Here is a 19,796-nt window from a genome sequence, read left to right on the forward strand (position 1 = left end):
ATATTATTAAGAAGTTTGCCAAGCATGGAACCGTCAAGAACCTCCCTGGACTTGGGGGAAAGAGGAAAATTGACAATAAATGTCTTCGAAGGTTGGTGCAAATGGTGGAAAAAACCCACGTCAGACATCCAAAGACCTGAAGGCCAACCTGGAACAGTCTGGGGTCATGATTTCAACAAGTACCATATACTGCGCACTAAACTAAGTAGAGCTTTATGGGCAAAGGCCAAGGTAGAAACTGTTGCTGAAGAACAGACATAAAAAGGAAAGAATGATCTTTGCCAAAGAGAACCTTGATAAACCTTCTGATAAAATGTTCTGTGAACAGATGGAAAAAAATAGAGCTTTTTGGCAATGCAAAGAAAGCAATTTTGTTTACAGATGGCGCAATGAAGCTTATAAGAAAAAGAACACCTTACCTACACTTAAGCATGGTAGAGGATGCATAATGCTGTGGGGTTGCTTTGCTGCGTCTGGTACTGGAGGCCTTTACCGTATCACAGGAATCATTAAATCAGAGAATTATCAATAGATTTTATAGTAAAATGTCCTACCCAGTGTAAGAAAACTTGGTTTGAGTCGAAGATCATGGATCCTCAAGCAAGACAATGACCCAAAGCACACATCCAAAAGTACACAGGAATGGTTGAAAAAATAAAAATGGACTGTTTTAAAATGGCCAGCCCTGATCCCATAGAAAATCTTTGGGGTGAGCTGAAATCTGCCATTGGGAAAAAAGAACCCTGCAAACATTCAAGAGCTTGTACAAACTTCAAAGGAAGAGTGGGAGAAAATTCTAGCTGAGAAGTGCAAGAAGCTTAAGATGGCTACAAGTAAGTTTGAAGGCTGTTAGCAATGCCAAAGGGTGTGCAACCGAGTATTAATTAGGGGTACCTTTATTGCTGCACATGCTGTTTATTCTGTTTTTTCTTTGAAATTGCATCATTGAAGTTGAAAAACAATGTTTTATTGTTGTATTACTTTGGATCATTAATTGAAAAATCCTGAGGATATAACTTTGGTACATTTCCATTTAGTTCTGAAGATATTTTTACAGTCTATGAAAAAAGTGAAGGGGTGCCAATAATGGTGAGCAGCATGGGCGTACCCACCGTGGGGCAGGGGGGGGGAGCTGTCCCCCCTAGAAGCAGGCATGCAAGCTGCACACCAGGGCCGGCGTTAGCACCCGGCGCACCAGGGCGAATGCCGGGGCCCTGAGCAGGCGGAGGGCCCCTCACCGTCAGCGCCCGCTCCCCCCCGCTTGCTCAGGGCCCTGGCACCCGGCACAATATTTACCCCTCCCCGTGCCTCCGCAGCAGCTCCTGCATCCTCCGCGGCTGCTGCACTGTGACGTCTCAGGTCAGAGGGCGTGGTGACGTCTTTACACCGCGCTCACTCCTGAGCAGTCACAGTGCAGAGCAGGATGAGGCCGACGACGCTGGAGTCCGGAGCAGCGGCAGCAGGTGAGATGTGAGGTATTTGATTTTTTTTTTTATTATTATATGGCGGCCTGTGGCCATATAAGGGTGGGGGGTGAGGTGGGGGTGTGTGACATCCTGCATGGGGCATTATAAGGGGGGGTGTGTGTGACATCCTGCATGGGGCATTATAAGGGGGGGTGACATCCTGCATGGGGCATTATAAGGTGGGGGGTGACATCTTGCATGGGGCATTATAAGGGAGGGGGGGTGTGACATCCTGCATGGGGCATTATAAGGTGGGGGGTGACATCCTGCATGGGACATTATAAGGGAGAGGGGGTGTGACATCCTGCATGGGGCATTATAAGGGAGGGGGGTGACATCCTGCATGGGGCATTATAAGGGAGAGGGGGTGTGACATCCTGCATGGGGCATTATAAGGGAGGGGGGTGACATCCTGCATGGGGCATTATAAGGGGGGGGTGACATCCTGCATGGGGCATTATAAGGGAGGAGGGGGGTGACATCCTGCATGGGGCATTATAAGGAAGGGGGGGTGTCATCCTGCATGGGGCATTATAAGGTGGGTTGACATCCTACATGGGGCATTATATGGGGGGGAACAGCCTGCGTGGGGCATTATGTGGGGGGAACAGCCTGCGTGGGGCATTATGTGAGGGGAACAGCCTGTGTGGGGCATTATGTGGGGGGGAACAGCCTGCATGAGGCATTATGTGTGGGGAACAGCCTGCATGGAGCGTTATATGGGGGTCAGTATTCTGTATGGAGCGTTATATGGGGGCCAGTATTCTGTATGGAGCGTTATATGGGGGCCAGTGTTCTGCCTGGAGCGTTATATGGGGGCCAGTATCCTGTATGGAGCGTTATATGGGGACCAGTATCCTGTATGGATACAGAAAAACAACCTGGCACTCAGAAGACTCATGGGTTCTTTTAGTGATTTTTAATAAAGTAATGTAGTAAATAACAAATAAACAGACGTTTCGGTCACAATAGACCTTCATCGGTGTACTACAAAAGCAAAAAAATATAATAGTGAGTACCACATAGAAATATGCAATTCATATAACATAGGTTTGACAGAATGAGATCAAAATTCAATTGGTCATGGATAATGTACATACAGAAAATACAACATCGGGAAAAAATAATAATATAGTAGAGGATCTGGGGAAAGGGGATGGGAAGGAAAACTAGGTTAGGAGGGAAAGGGAAAAATAAAAAGTGACATACCGGTTTTATTAAAGGCGTGATGCATTTGGGCCGCTGTCTGTAGAAATTTGTAAACTAAGGGAACACATATAAAAAATTTAAAAAAAAATTTTTTTGTAAAAACATTTTTTTAGAGGTCTAGAAAAATGTAAGATATGTGATGACACTTAGTATAATCGGTGGCTATGAGGTTAGAGATACCCCGATAGGTGCTATGGGATGAAGAACAATGAAGAGCACATAAAGTGTGAGGGCAGGGGATGAAAAAAACGTACCCGTTGCTTGCGGTAGGTACTTAAAGGTAATGGCCTGGTCGGTGCCGTAGGCTGTATAGAGCAGGGTTCCCCAACTCCAGTCCTCAAGGCCCACCAACAGGTCATGTTTTTTGGATTTCCTTAGTATTGCACAGGTGATGGAATTATCGCCTGAGCAATACTAAGGAAATCCTGAAAACATGGCCTGTTGGTGGGCCTTGAGGACTGGAGTTGGGGAACCCTGGTATAGAGGATGGAGTAAATAAATTAATATCTATGGGATATAGGGGCATTAAGTATAGTAGGAGCCAAAAAAGAAAAACATACCCGTAGGAGAAAATGAATAACCAGAGGCAGTAGCCCGCTAGGAAGTTGTATGCTAAGGGAAAGAAAAAGGGCACATTAAATGAAGCCCCAATAAGTATTAAGGATAAGGGGACCAGTGTAGGAAGTGTACCTGAATTGTAAAGGACGCAGGACGCGGTATCCACCGTTTGTCCAGAAGCATGTGGCAGGATAAGGCACCAGGGGGCTTTAAATAGGGGATAGGAGGGGTGAAAGGTTGTAATAGGAACCAATCATTGGTGGTAGTGGTGTGGGAACGCGCTTTACTAGCTTCTGGGATAGGACCTGAAAACCGGAAGTAGCGTCAAATGACGTTATTCAGGTCCTGTAAGGAAAAAACGGTCACGTGACCGGAAGTGACGTGTGTATGCGTTCCACACAGTGTTCTATGCGTTCCACTGAGCGAGGGGAGCGCTGTAATACTTCTAACAGTGCTGTAGAGCAGAGGAGGCCCACTAATAGATGTGTGGTTGCGTTCCACACAGGTACCATGCGTTCCACAGAGCGGTGGGAACGCTATATTACTTGTGACGGCATAGTAGAACAAGGGAAAGCCAGGATAGGAGTCCAGGAAGGATGGGGATCAGGAGGAGGGATGCCATATTAGGATGGGATCTGGAGAAACAGATAATGACAGCATAAGTTATTTAGGCAGAAAACACGGTGTATATCATAAAAACCACAATAGAGTGTAATCATATCATCAGGACCCCCCAAGTAACAAATAAAAGAGGTTCCAACAAATTTACCTGTGGTCTTGGTAGTGAATACATGTATACATGTATATATGTAATCCGTGTTGTGTGGCAAGAATCAGTCAAAGTGGAAGAACTTTATTTTGTTAGGAGGCACACACCCATAAACACACATATACATTTATATATATCCACATGCGCATATGCACACCCATACTGAGGTGGCTCTAGTCGTTTAGGTAAAGGAGCTGAGATCGTATTCCTTATTTAAGCCCCTTGGGGATAACGACTGTAACTCGTGGATCCAAAAAGCCTCTCTATATTTAAGAAGGCGAATACGGTCGCCTCCCCGTCTGGGAGGGGGTACGTGTTCAATCACTTGGAATTTAAGCTGTGCCACTGAATGGCCAGCTGATGCAAAATGTGATGGAACCGGAAGAAGAAGGTTTTTACAACGTATGGTCGATTTGTGTTTCGAGATCCTATCTTTAACACACTGGGTGGTTTCCCCCACATAAATGAGACCACAAGGACATTTAAGGATGTAAACAACATAGGAGGAGTTGCAGGTAAAGTAGTCCTTAATTTTGTACTGTTTCCCCGAGTGTGGGTGGTAAAACGTGTCGCCTCGGATGATATTGTTGCATTGGTAGCATTGAAGACATGGGAATGTCCCGTTTTTGGGTGTGGACAGAAATCTTTGTCTAGGTTTAGTGATGGGGGTGCCTACGTCGGAATGGACGAGGTGGTCACGGATGTTAGTGGGTCTCTTGTAGCATGGTAAAAATGGCGCTTTGAACTCTTGAACTGTGGGATAGGCTGTTTGGAGTATGTTCCAATGTTGTCGTATTTTCTTGTGTATTATCGAGACTACAGGATGGTAGGTATGGACAAACGGTATACGGTTATTGGTGGAAGGTCTGGGTCTGTTGATGGGTTCTAGGGCTCGAGATAATGTATCAGGTGAGTAACCTCTGTTGAGGAACTTCTCTTTCATCTCGGTGATCCTGATGTCCCGTGTGGTAGGATTGCTAACAATTCGTTCAACGCGGTGGAATTGGGACTTGGGCACCGAGGTGAAGATGGATTTGGGGTGGAGGCTGGTATAATGTAAGAGGCCGTTTCTGTCTGTGGGTTTAACATAAAGGTCCGATGAGAGGTGTCCCAGATTATCTTTTAAAATGGTAGTGTCGAGGAAGTTTATGGATTCCCTGCTAGAGGAAATTGTGAACCGTAGGCCCTCCCAGGATGAGTTAAGGGTCTCAAAGAATCGTGATAGGGTTTCAATGGGTCCCGCCCAGATGCAAAAAATGTCATCAATATAGCGTTTCCACATCCTGGAATAGGTTTGGAAGAGTGGGTTCGTATATACCACCTCTTCTTCAAACGATGACATGAAGCAGTTTGCATACGGTGGGGCTACATTGGATCCCATGGCGGTACCCTGTTTCTGTAAGTAGAAGGTATCCTGGAAGAGGAAGAAGTTTTTGGACAGGACCAAACGTAAAAGGTCTAGACAGAGGTGACTAATTTCAGGTGGTGTTTGGGACAACTCCAATAGATTTTTGACGCAAATGATACCCTTTTCATGTGGGATCGAGGTATATAAGTTGTTTACATCTAAAGTGACCAGTAGGGAGTCTGGGTGGACCTGTTTGATTTCTCTAATAATGGTAAGAAAAGCTCCTGTATCTAGAATAAAGGATGCAGTTTGTTTAACCAGAGGGGTCAGAACTTTCTCCAGAAAAATGGCTAATGGTGAAAGAATAGAATCAGTGGCGGCGACGATGGGACGTCCCGGGGGATTATCCATGTTCTTGTGTATTTTAGGTAGTATATAGAACACTGGAGTAATTGGGAATTTGTTAGTTAAAAACTCACAGGTTTTGATATCTATCGTCCCGTTTAGGGAATGGTGTTTCAATGTTTCGGAAATGGCCCCCCTGATCGTGGAAGTTGGATCATGTGAGAGCTTCTGATAAACTGAGCTGTCATTCAGTTGTCTCTGGATCTCACCCAGGTAGAAGGATGTGTCCATCACCACTATCGCTCCCCCCTTGTCTGCCGGTTTTATGGTAATTGAGGGGTCGGACTGAAGTGTTTTGAGTGCCTGTCTATCCAAAGAAGATAGATTCTGGTGGTAGTGTAACCGGCCCAGGTCAATGTCCGACCGTAGTTTTAGAAAGGATTGATTAATAAAATCGATAAAGGTCTCTGCTGCGTGATAATGTTGAGGGGGTCGATATGTGCTTTTGTTTCTCAAGCCTAAACTGGTTGCTGTGATGCTAACGGAGTTGTTAGTGGGTATAGTGGTGTCCGTAATAGTTGTCTGGGAGAAATGTGTCTTCAGTCTGATGGACCTAAAGAACCTCTGCAATTCCATTTCTAAGACAAATGTATTACATTTATATGATGGGCAAAAGGACAGGCCTTTTTGTAATACCATTAGTTCCGCTATACTAAGCGATCGAGAAGAAATGTTCACAACCAATGGGGTCGTACCTGGGAACGTGTGACTCTGGTGAAGTTCCTGTCCCCTCCTGTTGGTGCCGCCTCTCCTCGTCCTCCTCCTCTTCTGTTGTATTTCTTCCGGTAACCTAAAAAATGATGGGTAGAGGTGGAAGGTTGATCCCGTCTGTCCGTCTCCGAGCCGGAGGAGGATAGATCGGTTGAGGAGCGTCCAGGATACCCCGGTCCATGTTTTATGGTAGAAAAGTCGCGCCATTTGTAAACTCGATTTTTCTGGTAGTCCTCCGTATCACGGATAAATTTCAGCCTTTTCCTGTTTTCTGTATCTCGACGATGCTGTTCAAGGTTCTGGTTCACCTTGATCTTTAAGGAGCTTAACTCTTCCGCGGAGGTCGTAGATGTCAGTTGGGATTCAATGTTAGAGATTTGTTCCTTCGATATGACTATTTCCTTCTGTAAAGATTCAATTGTTAGGGTCATCAAATCAAACGAGCATTTGTTCAAAATACGTTCAAATTTTAGACAGTAGTCTTCTTGGTTGCTAAAAAGAGTGGGGCGTAATGGGACCCTAAGTCCCCTTGGAATACGTTGAACTCGAACGTATTCAGAAAGAGTCGCACAGTGTAATTCAAGATTGGTGCAATGGCGTAGTTCCTTCTCCCAATCCCTGCTTCTTGTTTCCCTGGGCGGTATTTTCAGAAAGTCACAAGAAAAATTGGAGTTGGAGATGATATTGGAAGTTTCCTCGGCGTTGTAGAAGAAGGTGTTGGTTGTCATGACACCACAGGGTGCTGGTATATAGAAACCAAATATATAAAAAAGAAACTACCGCACTCCTGGAGTGGTGGTGGTGCCCAGGTAGGGTTACAAGCCCGTATAGATACAGAAAAACAACCTGGCACTCAGAAGACTCATGGGTTCTTTTAGTGATTTTTAATAAAGTAATGTAGTAAATAACAAATAAACAGACGTTTCGGTCACAATAGACTTTCATCGGTGTACTACAAAAGCAAAAAAATATAATAGTGAGTACCACATAGAAATATGCAATTCATATAACATAGGTTTGACAGAATGAGATCAAAATTCAATTGGTCATGGATAATGTACATACAGAAAATACAACATCGGGAAAAAATAATAATATAGTAGAGGATCTGGGGAAAGGGGATGGGAAGGAAAACTAGGTTAGGAGGGAAAGGGAAAAATAAAAAGTGACATACCGGTTTTATTAAAGGCGTGATGCATTTGGGCCGCTGTCTGTAGAAATTTGTAAACTAAGGGAACACATATAAAAAATTTTTTAAAAAAAATTATATATTTATCCTGCCACATGCTTCTGGACAAACGGTGGATACCGCGTCCTGCGTCCTTTACAATTCAGGTACACTTCCTACACTGGTCCCCTTATCCTTAATACTTATTGGGGCTTCATTTAATGTGCCCTTTTTCTTTCCCTTAGCATACAACTTCCTAGCGGGCTACTGCCTCTGGTTATTCATTTTCTCCTACGGGTATGTTTTTCTTTTTTCTTTTTTGGCTCCTACTATACTTAATGCCCCTATATCCCATAGATATTAATTTATTTACTCCATCCTCTATACAGCCTACGGCACCGACCAGGCCATTACCTTTAAGTACCTACCGCAAGCAACGGGTACGTTTTTTTCATCCCCTGCCCTCACACTTTATGTGCTCTTCATTGTTCTTCATCCCATAGCACCTATCGGGGTATCTCTAACCTCATAGCCACCGATTATACTAAGTGTCATCACATATCTTACATTTTTCTAGACCTCTAAAAAAAATTTTTTACAAAAAAATTTTTGGAAAAATTTTTTATATGTGTTCCCTTAGTTTACAAATTTCTACAGACAGCGGCCCAAATGCATCACGCCTTTAATAAAACCGGTATGTCACTTTTTATTTTTCCCTTTCCCTCCTAACCTAGTTTTCCTTCCCATCCCCTTTCCCCAGATCCTCTACTATATTATTATTTTTTCCCGATGTTGTATTTTCTGTATGTACATTATCCATGACCAATTGAATTTTGATCTCATTCTGTCAAACCTATGTTATATGAATTGCATATTTCTATGTGGTACTCACTATTATATTTTTTTGCTTTTGTAGTACACCGATGAAGGTCTATTGTGACCGAAACGTCTGTTTATTTGTTATTTACTACATTACTTTATTAAAAATCACTAAAAGAACCCATGAGTCTTCTGAGTGCCAGGTTGTTTTTCTGTATCTATACGGGCTTGTAACCCTACCTGGGCACCACCACCACTCCAGGAGTGCGGTAGTTTCTTTTTTATACAGTATCCTGTATGGGGCATTTTATGGGGGCCAGTATACTGTGTGGAGTGATTCGCCGGTTTCTGAGCTATTGTGGAATTTACAATAGATATCACTCATGTAATGTAAGAAGTGAAATCTTTGCATTGTACTATATATATATATTTCTCTTCGGTATCTGTGACCATGGCTTGCACCGCCCTAGTTTTGATCCTGGGTACGCCCATGGTGAGCAGCACTGTATATCATGCCATCCCTTCTCTCAATAATGTGAAAGTATGTATTCACTGAAGACAGATTTTACATGTGAACTGAAAGTGAAGGATAAACATACAAAGACCTGTAACTTAAAATTCCTGAAATCAGAATTTTTAGATGATTTACTTAAGCACAATATATGATAGGAGTAGGCAATTCATTTACCCAGAGGGCCACATGAGAGACTGTTGTGGAGAACTGATAAATAGGCTGAAATTAATTCTGCTCTATATTAATATAATTATGTTTTATTATTTTATATTAATATTAATTTTATCACTTAATATTGAGCAGAATTAAGTATACTGAGTCTAACTACTACGTCTAATACATTTATGATAAGGCTTATGTTTACATGTATTTTTATAAGTAACAGCTAATCAAAACCTTATTATTTACTGCTTTTTTTTAAGTCACACTGCTCCTGTTATTCAAGTAACAGAAAGTATGTATCATATTTTGATATACCTTGGTCAACAGTTCACCCCACACAGTGTGATACCCCACAGCTTTCCCACAAAGTGTGATTGCCCGAACAGGTCCATCACACAGTATGATAGCGATACATACAGCACGATTCCCCCACAGTTTCCCCACACAGCATGATGGGCCACACAATTCCATAAAAAAAAGATAAGCTCTACTCACTTTGCCCCATTTCTTTGATGTGCTGCTCTGGTCTGTGCCATCTGTGGACTGTGGTTCTGTGCAGCAGGTGCAATCTATGAGATCATCACATCTGCTACGCTGATACTTGGGTGCACAGGCTTAATGCTTTAGCATGGAGCCAATAGAGACCTGTTCTACCATGGTATTCAATGGTATCATTTGCCATCAAGTCCCTCCAACTCATGGGCTGTACGCCACTATACCTATCCCTTTGGCTGTCTCAGTCCGCAGGCTAAACAGGAGCAGCCAAAGGGCTAGCTGTGGCCTGTGGGCCACAGTTTACCAAGATCTAGTATATTATATATGCTTGACTCTTCAAGGAAATCTCAAGTAATTCAAGATAAGAGGTATTAATTTCATTTACAATTTACCCTTTAGTGAAATGACATCACCCCTCATACCATTTTACCTTTCCCTGTTCCCTCCTCCCTGTTACGGATCCGGGTGGTGGAACCTCTGTGCTGCGGTGCAAGGAGGGACCCAGAGGGGCGTAACTAAGTATCAACTCGGACCGACCTAGGTCGTACGGCGGCTAACGACTCCGTGACCAGGGAGGGACCGAGCAGAGGGACCAGGTGCTACTCTGGGGACGACCTTGTAAGAGAGCAGGTGACTCCCATGGGTCAGATGGCTGAGACTGACCGGTACTGCAGATGGGCACAGCAGGCAGGCTGACGAGAGATCCGGGTAGATGAACTGGCAGAGAAAGCAGGCGACAGGCGGGAGCCTCTAGGTAGGCTGTCAGGTGGTCACGGCAAGTGACAGGCGGGAGCCTCTATGTAGGCTGTCAGGTGGTCACGGCAAGTGACGGGCAGGAGCCTCCAGGTAGGCAGACAGGTGGGCACGGCAAGTGACGGGCAGGAGCCTCCAGGTAGGCAGACAGGTGGTCACGGCAAGTGACGGGCAGGAGCCTCCAGGTAGGCAGACGGGAAACAGGCAGGTGCTTCCAGGTAAGCAGGCGGCAAAGCCCATAGACAGACTGGCGGACTGAACGGAAGACAGACTGTCGGGCTGGAGAGTAGTCAGGCTGGCGGACTGGACTGATAGTCAGGCTGGCGGGCAGGACTAGTAGTCAGGCTAGCAGCGGGACCTGAGGGCTAAAGCAGAGATGAGTAAACTGTGCATCAACTATTGCTCGGGCACCTCCATTTTGGAGGAGGTGCCTTATATATGGGAAGACCTCCGGCAATTGGCCGGGGACTCCTTAGGGCGGCGCGCGTGGCCCCTTTAAGAGGGAGGGAGCGCGCGCGCGCCCTAAGCACAGTGCCCGGATAGCTGCGCGCGCCGGCAGCAGCAGGAAGAGGAGCGCTGGAGAACGCTGGGCGGGGAGCGCGGCGGTGAGAGGGACGGCGTCTCTGCCTGGCAGGGGGCAGAGACGCCGATTCTACACTCCCTCCCTTATACCCATAAATTAGTTAGGAAACAAACATTGTAACCCATGTATATATGAATGCTATCAACTGTTTTTCAATTGCCTTAATCAATAAAAAAAAATATTAAAAAAAAAGTGAAAGATGAGCCAAGCAGAAGAAAGAAGTAGATTTCTTTGATAAAAATATATTACAAAGCTTTTTATTTTCATGCATGCTATTGATTTATGAAATAAGGAATTAAAATGACAGTTACTATTTGAATGTTATAGCATTTTACAATTATTTTAAAACTTATACAGAGCACCTTAGTGGCATGATGGTCATGTTCTGACAATGAGATTTTCCACATGCACTAACTTAAGCTGACGATTGATTGCATATATAAAGGCTGCTTACAAGACAAATATGCAGCAATGCTGGGTTCCCTTTGGAATGCTGAATTCGTTAGAGAAGCACACATACTAGTGCGACTATAAAATACGGTAAAATGTTCTGTACATACTGTAACTAACAAAGTGCATGCAATAAATAAAAATACATATATACACATTTACATTTGTAGTTGCATTTTCTTCCCTTTAAAGTCAACTATAAATCAGTCTAGGCATAGTACGTGCTGAGGGTAAAGAGCCTTACACGTGCACAAAGCAATACCTTTTGTTTTACATATGGTGCCTGGCTGCGGTATTTGACTTAGGACATACAGACATCCTTTTGTTGTACTAATACGGACATCCATCTGTATTATAGCCCAAGACACCAGGACTGCATTAACAATTGTACAGAATCCTCGCTCTGCTTGCAGCATCGAAGAGCGCAAAGTTCAGACCTGCTCCTCAGCCTTGTTGCTGGCCTGGACTATCAATCTTCAAGAGCATAACTCCCCCATCCATCAGCAAACAGAAAGGCGAGTGGCAGGGGAGCAGTTCACTCCTCAAGAAAGGTGAGAAAACCCTTTTAATCTATTCTAGAGTATTAATTTACATATACTTTAAAACTGAACATCACTTTAAAGTTTATCTACAACAGGGCCGGACTGACCATTTGGCAATTCTAACATATGCTAGATGGGCCGATCGGATAGTAGGCCGCATCAGCTCACAAGACTTTGTGGCACCCCAGGGGTCTGGTTTCCACAGTAATGGCAATATTACGTCTGAGAGCAGGTGGGAGGTCTCCTGGTCAGGAATCCTATGCATGCCACACCTCCTGCCCAGTCCTGGGAGGGGAAGAACTTCCCCTATATAAAACTAGGGCTGAGGCAGGGTTAGAGAAGAAGGGAAGAAGAGGAGTCCCAGACAGAGACACAGTCTGGTCTGTAGAGGAGCAGCTATAGGAAAGAAAGATCAGGAGCTCAGTGGGAGCAGTGCTAAAAGGAGTCAGGGGCTGGAAGCTGTAGAGCTCGCCCTGATTGAAGAGTTCTCACCGGACCCGGAGTCCGAGGCTGTGGGGACTAATCCTTACCCAGCAGCAGAAACCGACCGGCAGGGGATTTCAGGTCCTCTGGCCCAGAAACCCGAAGGCACGGTCACACGCAAGGGACCAGCACCGCCGTCGTGGAGCGGAAGCTACCAGAAGGCCCCGAGTCACCGGCCATACGGGTGAGCACCACACGGTACACTCAGGGACGTGGGCTACTTTTACCCGCCTCTAGCAAGGTAGCCAGAAGAGTACAATTAGTTGGGGAGGCCTACAACTCCGCCTGGCCAGGGGAGATCCTATCTGCTCACAGACTGACCAGGCCCCGATCGCTAGCCAGTACTCCGGGAGGGTCTACCTTTGCCACCAGTAAAGACCCTGAACTACACCGCACCGTCTCTGAGTGTTTCATCATCCACGTCCGCTGCCCTGAGGCCATACCCCTCCCGTTGGGGGTTATACCATCCCCGCTGCACAACCGTATCACCGGCCTCAGCGGTCTGCCCTGCAGCGGCGGTCTCATGACCGCATTCAACGGGTGGCGTAGTCGAACATTCTAACATCTACTGCTAAATACTGCCGCTCAGTTTGACTCCCTGGGCACGGACCGGGTCACCGCCACGAGACTACTACCCCCATCTGATCCGGCTCCGGGTAGGCCCCCGCGTGCGCAACGCTACTCAGCACAGGCCCAGGGGCGTGTCAACTTTTGGCGTAGTCGGCAGGATTCCGTGCCCGCAACCACCGGGTACTGCGCGCCTGAAAAAGAGACTTTTAAACTTACCTGTGGTGAAGATTTCCGCCATCCGACGCCATCTTCTACCTCCTTCCCGCCATCCGTGGAGTTTTCCCGCCGTTGGACGCCATCTTCTGCCTTCTTCCCGCCATCCGTGGAGTTTTCCCGCCGTTGGACGCCATCTTGAAGACGCCGCGCGGGAAGAAGAGGGGCGTGGACTCCGAAAAGCCCGCGAGAACTGAAGCCCCGCCTCACGTCCGGACGTTGCGTAAGGTCCTGGAAGGAGCCCAGCAGACGCCGACGTCATAGGAGCGCGACAGAAGGTCCTCAACCCTGACGATCCACTGCGGAGCCGCGGCCTACGGAAGAGGATCATCGCAAGGTAGGCCACGGTCCACTAGGGGGGAGGAAGATGTCGGATACGGAGGAGAGCTTCACTGCCGCAGCCACCGCCAGCGCCACCGCTGCTGCGGTCATGCCTTTCACTATGCCCTATATCCCGGGGGCAGCCTGGCTACCCCAGTACTCAGGGGAGTCACATACCCTGAATGACTTTAGAGAAAGGCTGGACTTTGCACAGTTCAAGGACAGAGCCATCCGGGTGCTCCGAGAACCGGCACCGGGTGGCGTTGTGACCCACAGGCGCCCTACTACCGCTTACCACAAGGAGGCGGCGCCCTTGTCGGCAGGGCCTGTGGGGGCTGATGCGCAGGCTTTGAACAATGACCCGGCTCCAGACCTGCACCATCAGGTCCAAGAGCTAGCTAAAAGCGTTGCTGCGCTAACCCGAACTGTGCAGTCGTTACAGGTTTCTGCTCCAGGGAAGATCCAGCTGGCATCCGGACCGGAGGACATCCCGTGGCGTCGACCAAGGAGGACCCCGCCGGCCAGAGGAAGACCCAGCGACTGATACAACGAGGACGGACAACCCATCTGCCGCCGCTGCAATCAACCCGGACTTATGGCAAGGTACTGTCCTTTAAACTGGCACAACCTGGGGTAGAGGGCCGACCCCTAGGAATAAGATCACCAGGCCCATCGAACTGGCGTGACAAATATGTGGGAGGACGTCCAGTCTTGCCTGTGGTACTGGATGGCATTCCTATGAGTGCCCTACTTGACACCGGGTCACAGGTCACCACCATCCCGTACGTGCTCTTCAAGCAGTACTGGAATGACTCAGATATAACCCGCTACCCTGACGACGACTTGAGTATCATCGCCAGCAATGGTCAACCCGTGCCACAGATCGGATTCAAAGAGATGACCATTAAAATCGGTAGAGTCGAACTGGCAGCACAGGGACTGATCATTGTAGACATTGACAAGCGCGAGAGTCACCCAAAGATAACGCTAGGAACTAATGTGATTGAAAATTGTCTTGCAGAGGTGATTTTCATTTTACAGCAGGTTGCCAAGAACGCTAGCTCCGGCCAGCAGCGAGTGCTCCAAAAAGAGATCCGGGCACTGATGCGACGGCAACAGGTGGAACTCTCCGGTGGTGAGATTGGAAGCGTGAGAATGTGTGACCCTTTCCCTATTGCCATGCCCCCAAAAAGTGAAATGATGATTTGGTGAAGGGCAGCTATTGGTCTAAGAGGTAGAGACTACCAAGCAATGGTAGAACCCGTCTACTCAGACAGTAGGCCCACCATTCTGACAGCACGGGGGGTGGTTGATGTACGCCAAGGGAGGGTGCCCGTTCGCATAATAAACATCGGGAAGAGAGAAGTACACCTGCCCCGGTATGCCACGCTAGCTAAATTGTTCACCATAAACCAGAATTCTGTACAGGCCGTGGAACCCTTGCCTCCATCTCAACCAGAGGAAGGTAACGGCTCTAAGAAACCAATGGAGGACTGGTGTCAGCAACTACATCTGGGTACTGACTCCACTCCCTCACACCAGAAACAAGGAGTCTATCGGGTGGTTCAAGAGTACGAGAGAGTGTTTAGTAAACACCCGTTAGACTTCGGGCGAGTAAAGGGGGTAGAACACCACATCCCCACGGGAGACCATCCTCCCATAAAGGAGAGATACCGACCCGTACCCCCTGCACACTACCAACACGCCAAGGGGATGCTTAGAGACATGAAGGAGGCTGGGGTAATCAGGGATAGCTGTAGCCCCTGGTCAGCTCCACTAGTCTTGGTTAAAAAGAAGGACAACACCATGAGAATGTGTGTAGATTACCGGAAAATCAACCGTATCACACACAAAGATGCGTACCCCTTACCAAGGATAGAGGAGTCTTTGGCTGCTTTAAAATCTGCTAACTTCTTCTCCACTTTGGATCTCACTAGCGGGTACTGGCAGGTTCCTGTAGCAGAGGCGGACCGGGAGAAGACCGCATTCACCACCCCGATGGGACTTAGCGAGTTTACCTGCATGCCGTTCGGACTCTGCAACGCACCAGGAACCTTCCAACGATTGATGGAATGCTGTCTGGGACACCGAAACTTCGAGACGGTCCTGTTATACCTGGACGATGTCATCGTCTACTCCAAGACCTACGAGGACCACCTGAAACACCTGGCAGAAGTGTTCGAAGCCCTGGCAAACTACGGCCTAAAGGTGAAACCCTCCAAGTGTCACCTCCTGAAACCAAAGGTGCAGTACCTGGGACACGTGGTGAGTGCTGACGGAGTGGCTCCCGACCCTGATAAGATCACCGCAATTAAGGAATGGCCAAGCCCCTCCAGCGTAAAGGAAGTGCGGCAGTTCCTCGGGTTGGTAGGCTACTACCGAAGATTCATTCCCGGTTTCACCAAAAAGTCAGCTCCTATGCAGGACCTCCTGATAGGCCAGTCCAGGAAGGCCAAGAACCAGAAGCCACCCTTCAGATGGGAGAAGCTGGAAGAAGAGTCCTTCCGCCAGCTGAAGATGGCCCTCACGGGGGATGAAATCCTGGCGTACCCTGATTACAGCCAGCCCTTTATCCTCTACACCGACGCAAGTAACATCGGGCTAGGAGCCGTACTGTCCCAGATCCAGCAGGGGAAAGAACGGGTAATTGCTTACGCCAGCCGAAAACTGCGACCCACCGAAAGAAACCCTGAGAATTACAGCTCATTCAAGCTAGAGTTCCTGGCAGTGGTGTGGGCAGTCACCGAACGCTTTAGGCACTACCTCGCCTCTTCCCGGTTCACCGTGTACACGGATAACAACCCGTTGACACACCTGGATACGGCAAGACTCGGTGCCCTGGAGCAGAGATGGATGGCCCGCCTGTCCAACTATGAGTTCACGATCAAATACCGGGCAGGACGCTCCAATACCAACGCGGATGCCTTGTCCAGAATGCCAAACCTACCGGACGTAGGGGAAGATCCAGAGGAACTGGAAGAAGTTGAACTCCCCGCGTTCCACCGTCATGGGACTATCCAGTATTCCCACCGTGTAAGGGGTAAGCAATCTGCTACGTTCAACCCCTTACCTCATTACAACTGGGCGGAAACGCAAGACAGTGACCCCGCCGTCCGACTGGTGAAGGAGATGCTGACTCAGCCAGATGCCCGCCTTGACCCAGACGCTCCGGAGGAGGCCAAGCAACTGTGGCTTGAGAAGAGTCGACTGTTCCTTTACAAGGGGAAGTTGTGCCGCAGAATGGTTAACTCCCGGACGCATGAACTGATCTGGCAAGTAGTGGTGCCAAGAAGAGACGCGGCTATGGTACTGGAGGCATACCACGACGGAGCTGGGCACTTCGGATGGAAGAAGCTGGAGTTCCTGCTGCGCGGGCGGTTCCATTGGGTAGGCATGAGAGGAACCATCGAGAGGTGGTGCAGAGACTGTGGACCGTGCCACCTAAGAAGGAAGGACCGTGCCAGCCAGAAGACTCCCTTGCAGCCCATCATCACCCGACAGCCACTGGAACTGGTAGCCCTGGACCATGTGAAACTGGCTCCAAGCAGATCTGGGTATGTCTACGCCCTCACAATCGTAGATCATTACTCCCGGTTCCTGGTGGTGGTCCCGGTCAAGGACTTAACGGCTCAAACAGCAGCTAGAGCCTTCCAGCAGCACTTCTGCCGTCCACACGGATACCCAGAGCAGGTGCTGACGGACCAAGGACCTGCCTTTGAAGCGGAAGTCTTCCAGGAGTTCTGCACTCTGTATGGCTGCCGGAAGATAAGAACAACACCCTATCATCCGCAAACCAATGGACTCTGTGAGAAAATGAACCAGGTGGTGATAGACCTTCTGAAAACATTGCCCCTGGAAGAACGCAATCTGTGGCCTGAGAAACTGCCTGATCTGGTGGACCTATACAACCACATCCCGGTAGGTTCTACCAACTGTACCCCGGCTTACCTAATGAGAGCAAGACCTGGTAAGCTCCCTGTTGATCTGGAGATGGGAGTCCTGACACCCGAGGACACTTCACCAGAAGCAGACTGGGACACAGAAAGGCAGCAGCAGTACCGGAAAGTACAGGAGAGCGTGGAGCGAAGTCTCTGTCAAGCTAGAGAAAGACAGGAGAAGACTTACAACCAGTATGCTCCCGCTGTTCCCCTGGTACCTGGAGAGCAGGTCTTGAAGAGGAAGAGACGCCTCCACAAGTTGGACGACCAGTGGGAGAAGGACCCGTACACCGTACTGCCCTCAAGCCATGAGAACCCGAAAGTCTGCATAATCAGTAAGGACGGAGGAGAAACCACAGCCATTGTATCCCGAGATCATCTGAAGAAGTGTCCCGAGCAGTTACGAAACCCTGAAGAAGATCAAGAAAATCCTCAACCCGTAGAGGAAAGGGAAGAGATGGTCCGTACTGTACTCGGAGACTTCCCTCGGTCTTGGACACAAGTGAATGGCGCTGTTGTGGTACCCGTCCTCACCTTCCTCCAACCAGCATCTCAAGTACCTACGGAGAAACAGGTAGAGCTGGAAGAGCAGCCGGTCCAGGAGGCAGAAGACCCCACACAAGCAGACCAGGAGGATCAACCCTCTGCTTATAGTGAGCCTGCCGTGCCCCTAGTGAGCCAAAGAGCCCGTAGACAGCTGCCCAGTTTATCTTTGACAGCTCCTACACCCCGTAGCTCAGGACCAGTCAGTCAGCTCCGTAGGTCCACTAGAGCCACTAGAGGCCAGTTGCCCGTACGTTGGAGGATCTAAGTGTTTAGACTGTTTATTTGTATTTACCTGTTTATTGTTGCCTGTAAATAATTGTGTATTTTTAGTTATTTTATAAGTGTCGTTTAGGGATTATCCGGAATCCTTTGTACATATGTTTGGAGCGTAACCCAGGAATGGACTAAAGACTGTTAAGGACTCGGGGCAGGACAGACCCCTACCTGGTTACGGCTCCCTGTTCCTTGGTGAGATGGACACCCTTGTTTTCTTCAAAAACTGCACCCGGTTGCGGACACGCTGTGACCATCATAATGTGTTTTTCTTTATTGTACTGTTTTTGTTTATAACTTGTTTTGTTTACAAAAATATGTTTAGTCCCGGAGTACTAAATTTCACTAGGGGGGAATGTGGCACCCCAGGGGTCTGGTTTCCACAGTAATAGCAATATTACGTCTGAGAGCAGGTGGGAGGTCTCCTGGTCAGGAATCCTATGCATGCCACACCTCCTGCCCAGTCCTGGGAGGGGAAGAACTTCCCCTATATAAAACTAGGGCTGAGGCAGGGTTAGAGAAGAAGAGAAGAAGAGGAGTCCCAGACAGAGACACAGTCTGGTCTGGAGAGGAGCAGCTATAGGAAAGAAAGATCAGGAGCTCAGTGGGAGCAGTGCTAAAAGGAGTCAGGGGCTGGAAGCTGTAGAGCTCGCCCTGATTGAAGAGTTCTCACCGGACCCGGAGTCCGAGGCTGTGGGGACTAATCCTTACCCAGCAGCAGAAACCGACCGGCAGGGGATTTCAGGTCCTCTGGCCCAGAAACCCGAAGGCACGGTCACACGCAAGGGACCAGCACCGCCGTCGTGGAGCGGAAGCTACCAGAAGGCCCCGAGTCACCGGCCATACGGGTGAGCACCACACGGTACACTCAGGGACGTGGGCTACTTTTACCCGCCTCTAGCAAGGTAGCCAGAAGAGTACAATTAGTTGGGGAGGCCTACAACTCCGCCTGGCCAGGGGAGATCCTATCTGCTCACAGACTGACCAGGCCCCGATCGCTAGCCAGTACTCCGGGAGGGTCTACCTTTGCCACCAGTAAAGACCCTGAACTACACCGCACCGTCTCTGAGTGTTTCATCATCCACATCCGCTGCCCTGAGGCCATACCCCTCCCGTTGGGGGTTATACCATCCCCGCTGCACAACCGTATCACCGGCCTCAGCGGTCTGCCCTGCAGCGGCGGTCTCATGACCGCATTCAACGGGTGGGGTAGTCGAACATTCTAACATCTACTGCTAAATACTGCCGCTCAGTTTGACTCCCTGGGCACGGACCGGGTCACCGCCACGAGACTACTACCCCCATCTGATCCGGCTCCGGGTAGGCCCCCGCGTGCGCAACGCTACTCAGTACAGGCCCAGGGGCGCGTCAACTTTCAACAGTATCATCTCCCTGCGCTGCCTCTTAGACATGCTGAAAGTTGCATCTAGCAAAACCAAAAATCAGCTGGACTATAAGCTGGTATACGTGCAAAGTGTAAGAGCACGTTCACACTGTGGC

At 48.4% G+C, this 19,796-nt stretch overlaps 1 protein-coding gene across 2 annotated transcripts in view; it reads right to left on the reverse strand.

Moving 5' to 3' along the window:
• Positions 1-3,775: 3,775 nt before the first annotated feature.
• The window catches only part of LOC141165963 (uncharacterized), a 43,637-nt gene continuing 27,616 nt past the window's right edge, over positions 3,776-19,796 (reverse strand). Inside the window, exons 2-3 of one of the 2 annotated variants that reach the window (XM_073652108.1) lie at positions 6,451-6,870; positions 3,776-3,868 (exon numbers count right to left, since the gene is read on the reverse strand). In XM_073652108.1, the coding sequence (XP_073508209.1) occupies positions 3,857-3,868; positions 6,451-6,870 (432 nt within the window). In that variant the 3' untranslated portion in view covers positions 3,776-3,856. Of the gene's footprint in view, positions 3,869-6,450; positions 7,341-19,796 lie in introns of those variants that run through there. The other variant, XM_073652098.1, reaches the window with a different exon arrangement.

This window comes from Phyllobates terribilis, unplaced genomic scaffold (genome assembly GCF_046119375.1).
Source record: "Phyllobates terribilis strain yellow unplaced genomic scaffold, ASM4611937v1 Scaffold_1__5_contigs__length_1240528914, whole genome shotgun sequence".
NCBI classification, from domain to species: Eukaryota; Metazoa; Chordata; class Amphibia; order Anura; family Dendrobatidae; genus Phyllobates; species Phyllobates terribilis.